Raw genomic sequence first — 5373 nt, 5'->3', positions numbered from 1 at the left:
TGAGCGCAGGGCTGCCACCTCCGGAACGCGAATCTGCGTACAGCGGTCTGGAGGTGGTTAAGCAGTGGGATATGGGTTACATGGCATGTCTGTGTTGGAAACTTGTACTGTCCTCATGCTATGAATTTTAAGGGACACTACAGCCAGAATTTTTTTTATCTTTACCTCTTTCCTCTTTGTACATCTTCACACTGCCACACAAAGCAGTTTTAGGAGATTTCCTGCAGTCAGACAAGTCCCTTATTCCTCCCTGCCTCTCCATCTTTGGCTGGAGACAGGCTGTTATCAGTTTATGTGCATTAGGGCTCATTCAGACGACTGGGCCATGTTTTGAGATCCGTGTGCATTCCGCAACTTACAGAACGGGCGACCCATTATAGAAATGCCTATTCTTGTCCGTAAAATGGACAGGAAGGAGGGGGAGAAGACATGGCTACAGCCTGAGAGAACAATGTACTGCTGTTCTAGTTTACTTTATTCATCTGCAATCGTGATAGCGGATAAAACAAACAAATAACAAGGACACATAAGGAGATGATGTTACATTAGTTGTTCTTTTTTCTTTGGGTTTAGTGGCCCTTTAAAGGGCAGCAGTTTTAGTAGAATCCAGAATTACAGCGGCCAAACAGGAAGTTAAATAGCTGGTGGGTTGAGGGTGTTTGCAGTGTGGATGAAGCTTGAGAGAAGGAAAGAATCTGCAGTAGGGGTATGGACAACTTTTCAGGTAACCTTAAAGCTGTTCTTTGGGACTGAACAGTTGATGATCCTTCATTATGATAGGTCATCAATATCAGATCGGCATTTCAGGAGTCAGCTTTTATAGAAGCTTTGGATGCTGAAAACAGCCACAGAAACATCACAGCTGTTTCCATTTTGCATTAGGCAGAGCTACAGTACTTACTTCAGTATTTAAAAGAATGGGACAGCACCACAGTATCTAGAGTCATCCACTGATATTGATTTTTTAACGCAATGCAGCTTGCCATTAGTTTTTTAATTAGGCCATGCAACCCCTATAAAGACCAACCACATTTTGGGGACAGTGGGGGTCATTTATTAAACAGAAATATGCCTATGTTAGGCGTATTTCTGGCGCAGATTCTGTGACATTTCCCCGCTCACGCCAGGTCTAAAAAAAACGGTGTAGTGTGGTTGGGGAAGGGGATGGGCCGGAAGGTCCATCTCATTCATAATTTTCTATGTCTGTTTGACCACGGCATCTGAGGGGTGAATTGTAGGCGATCACCTATGCCAAAATTTTATTTGTGGATTTCAGCTCTGCATTTAATACCATAATACCATGGCTGCTGCACAGCAAGCTCTCCCACCTACGCATACCTGAATCCATCTGCAAATGGATAACCAATTTCTTAACCGACAGGAGACAGCAGGTTAGACTTGGGAAACACACCTCAAGCTCTTTGACAGTCGGTACTGGAGCTCCCCAGGGCTGTGTGCTTTCCCCACTGCTCTACTCACTGTACACCAATGACTGCATCTCCACAGACCCATCTGTGAAGGTTCTGAAGTTTGCAGATGACACAACAGTAGTTGTTCTCATACAAAATTGGGATGAGTCTGCATATAGGCATGAAGTGGGACAGCTTTCCTCCTGGTGCAGCAACAACTTGAAACTTAATGATCATGGAGATGATAATAGACTTTAGGAAATCCCCCGCCCCCCCAGCACCTCCCCCTAATCATAAATGGATCTATAGTAACCCGAGTAGAGTCATTCAAGTTTCTAGGGACCGCAATTTCCAACAACCTAAAATGGAACAACAATACTATCTCTATCGTCAAGAAAGAGAAACAGAGGATGCACCACCTACGGCAGCTGAATAAGTTTGGCCTACCACAAAAATTAATGGTGCAGTTCTACACCACGATCATCCAATCCATCATGACATCATCTATGACTGTATGGTTCGGCTCCTGCTCAGTATAAGAAAAGGTGAGACTGCAGCACATCATTCGAACAGCGGAAAGGATAATTGTCTGTAGCTTACCTTCACTGCAGGATCTTCACGCAGCAGGTGTAGAAAGAGAGAGGCTAAGATTGCCTCAGACCCCTCTCACCCTGCTCACTCCATCTTCCAGCCTATGCCTTCAGGAGTGAGATACCGTTCAGTGGCTATTTAATTTATTTTTTGCACTTATATAGCTCTACTATATTCAGCAGCGCTTTACAGACATTAGCATCCAACTGTCCCCAATGAGGCTCACAATCTAAGGTCCCTATCAGTATGTCTTTGGATTGTGGGAGGAAACCCACGCAAACTCGGGGAGAACATACAAACTCCATGTAGATGTTGCCCTTGGTCGGGTACTAAAACTTCCAGGCACAGGAACAGCTTTTTCCCCTCAGGCATTTGCCTTGCTTAATGCAGAACCACGCTGCTATGACTTGAAAGCATTACAGCATAGAACTGAAAACGAACACTTCTCCCTGTTTATTGCCACTAAAACGTACATACTGTCCTTGTCCTGCACTATCCATACTGTCTGTCCTTGTACTGTTTTGTTTGTGTCTGTCAAGCAACTGCCAAGTCAAATTCCTTGTAAGTGCAAACTTATTTGGCCAAATAAATTGATTCTGATTCTGATCAGGCTTACCGCTGATCGCATATATGTGCTGCGAGTCTCTGCTGTTTGAAACAGCAGAAACCTGGTGCCTGCTGAACGCCCGAGCGGGTTCCATGTTTAAAGATGCAACTTCCGCCGTCTATATACTGCAGAGGTCACAAAGGGGTTAATCACAGCCTGAACATCTTGGTCATAAAGGACTTCGCTGTACATGGCTACAACATACATTCTACTTCTACTACTTCTAATGGGATTATAAATGGTATAACAAGTCTTTAAGAAGGGTTAAAAAAGTTATAAGAGTCGCATAATTATAAAGGAAAACATGATTAAACTCTATTTATGTCCACTTGGTCTACTACCAATACTCACACTCCTGGTGTTTCCTCTCCTGTTTCCTTCCTTTCTCTCTTCTCTAGCGCAAATATCACCTTTATTTCTTTAAAATTTGCCTGGTTACATTTTCTGGCCATAATTTTTTAGATCAATTTGTTTGGGAAACTAAAAAAAAAATTTTGTTTCATTTTTCAGGTGAAGAGGAGAAGGAAGGCCCCCTTGCACATCTCCTTTTATCTTCCTATCATGAAGCAGAAGATAACACCACACAAGACAGTTCAATAACTCCTAATGTACCCTTAGTCCTTCACAGCGGAGATCTATTCACCGATACCGCAGTTCACAAGAAACCTTTAGCTAATCAATCACTGGTTGACAAACCAAGAACTGGACAAAGACAGGAGAAAATGTTTCCATTTGGAAAACATCTGAAAATGAATTCTAATCTTTCTTTGCATAAGAGAATTCATGGAGATGAAAAGTCATTTTCATGTCTGCAATGTGGAAAATGCTTTCAGTATAAAGCTTCTCTTGAGAGACATCAAAGAACTCACTCGGCAGAGAAGCCATTTTCATGTGATCAATGTGGGAAGTATTTTGGTCAGAAATCAAATCTTATTGAACATCTAAGAATTCACACAGGAGAGAAGCCATATTCATGTCTTGAATGTGGGAAATGTTTTAGCAAGAAATCAGTTCTTGTAAAACATCAGAAAACTCACAGCGGGGTGAAGCCATTTTCATGTCCTGAATGTGGGACATGTTTTAGTCAAAGATCAAATCTTGTGGAACATATAAGACTTCACACAGGAGCTAAGCCGTTTTCATGTTCAGATTGTGGGAAATGCTTTAGTAAGAAATCAAGCCTTACAGAACATTTAAGAAGCCACACAGGGGAGAAGCCATTTTCATGTTCAGAATGTGAAAAGTGTTTTAGCCAGAAATCAAATCTTATAAAGCATCTAAGGGTTCACACAGGAGAGAAGCCATTTTCGTGCTCAGAATGTGGGAGATGTTTTAGACAAAAATCGGCTCTTGATAAACATCAGGAAACTCACTCAGGGGCAGAACCGTTTCTATGTCCTCAATGTGGGGAGGAATTTAGTCAGAAATCAAGTCTTGTAGAACATCTAAGAAGTCACAGAGAGGAGTTGCCGTTATCATGTTCAGAATGTGGCAAACATTTTAGCAGGTATTCAAATCTTATGGTGCATCTAAGAACTCACACAGGAGAGAAGCCATTTTCATGTTCAGAATGTGAAAAATGTTTCAGCCACAAATCAAGTCTTATAAAGCATCTAAGAACACACACACAGACAGAAAGCCAAGTACATGTACAGAATGTGGGAAATGTTTTACCTGCGAGTCAAGTTTTATTTGAAAGCACAAGCTGAGAAGAAGCCATTTTTATGTTCATTCTGTGGGAAATGTTGTAGTAAGAAATCAAACCTTGTGGAACATGTTAAAATACACACAAGCAAGCGAGAAGCGGAAATGTGGAAAGTGTTTTAGCTTGAAATAGGATTTTCTTAAACATCAGAGAACTCCTAGAGGAGAGAAGTAGAGATGAGCGAATCGACTTCGGATGTTTCATCTGAATTCGATTCACATAAAACTTTGTTACAATACTGTACGGAGCGTGCACTCCGTACAGTATTAGAATATATTGGCTCCGATGAGCCGAAGTTATTACTTCGCTAAGTCTCGCGAGACTTCGGGGTAATAAATTTGTAAATCAATTTCTACTGTAAAAAAACTTTTATAGAACTCGGGTTCGGTTCCAAGGTACCACTGGCAGAGAGTAGCCTGCCAGATTCTGTAGTTCTCCGCCAGATCCCCATTGTCTGTAATGAGGTCTGGCAGTGATCTGACCGCTTTCCGGCATAAATGCCTGGTTTCGGCCAGACAAAAAACGTTGCGTGCAATGGTTTTTGGTCTGTCCGACAGCCAGCATTTGTGCCGGATCAGCTTTCCGCAGATGTGAATGCGGTATTACTATGCCTGATGTATGATTTAGCTCCTTGAGGACCTATGTTATAGTAGGGTGCATACAGGAATACTCAGAGGACCTGTGCCAATCTGATTAAGTGGCCATTGTGACTGTAACCATAACAGCGAGACCTTCAATGTAATACACAGCCAGAATCCTGGTTGAACGAAGGAGATCACAGACTGCTGTATGCCTTGATCAAAGCTCATTGCTGCAAAGAAGAGGAAAATAAATAGGAGGGATGAATCTTTGGCCTCATTTACACTTCAGGCTGGTGATACTGCAGCAAAACTGGTATTTCATTGGCTAGTATTACAAAAAAATGTTAAAGTAATGGTCTGTTTTCCATCATTGTGACTCCACAATAAGAACACGTTGAGTCAAAACTGATTTCTGTGACATCAAAACTTGACCCAATCCACGTCCACATAATTAAAAACCTCTTTTTGGCCAACATGCTG

The 5373-nt window shown here is 41.9% G+C and overlaps 1 protein-coding gene across 1 annotated transcript; it reads left to right on the top strand.

Moving 5' to 3' along the window:
• The first annotated feature begins 3292 nt into the window (after positions 1 to 3292).
• On the top strand, positions 3293 to 4357 carry LOC120999716 (zinc finger protein OZF-like). Its single transcript, XM_040430739.1, has one exon. The coding sequence runs from the start codon at positions 3330 to 3332 to the stop codon at positions 4314 to 4316; it is 987 nt and encodes a 328-aa protein (XP_040286673.1). The 5' UTR covers positions 3293 to 3329; the 3' UTR covers positions 4317 to 4357.
• The last annotated feature ends 1016 nt before the right edge of the window (positions 4358 to 5373 follow it).

The sequence above is a fragment of the Bufo bufo genome, chromosome 4, assembly GCF_905171765.1.
Source record: "Bufo bufo chromosome 4, aBufBuf1.1, whole genome shotgun sequence".
NCBI classification, from domain to species: domain Eukaryota; kingdom Metazoa; phylum Chordata; class Amphibia; order Anura; family Bufonidae; genus Bufo; species Bufo bufo.
Note: the sequence above shows the minus strand (reverse complement) of the source record. Positions and strands in the feature narration are given on the sequence as shown.

Bases quoted from the DNA above. Each gene is read 5' to 3' on its own strand.
- LOC120999716 (XM_040430739.1), top strand. From the start codon at position 3,330: ATGTTTCCATTTGGAAAACATCTGAAAATGAATTCTAATCTTTCTTTG.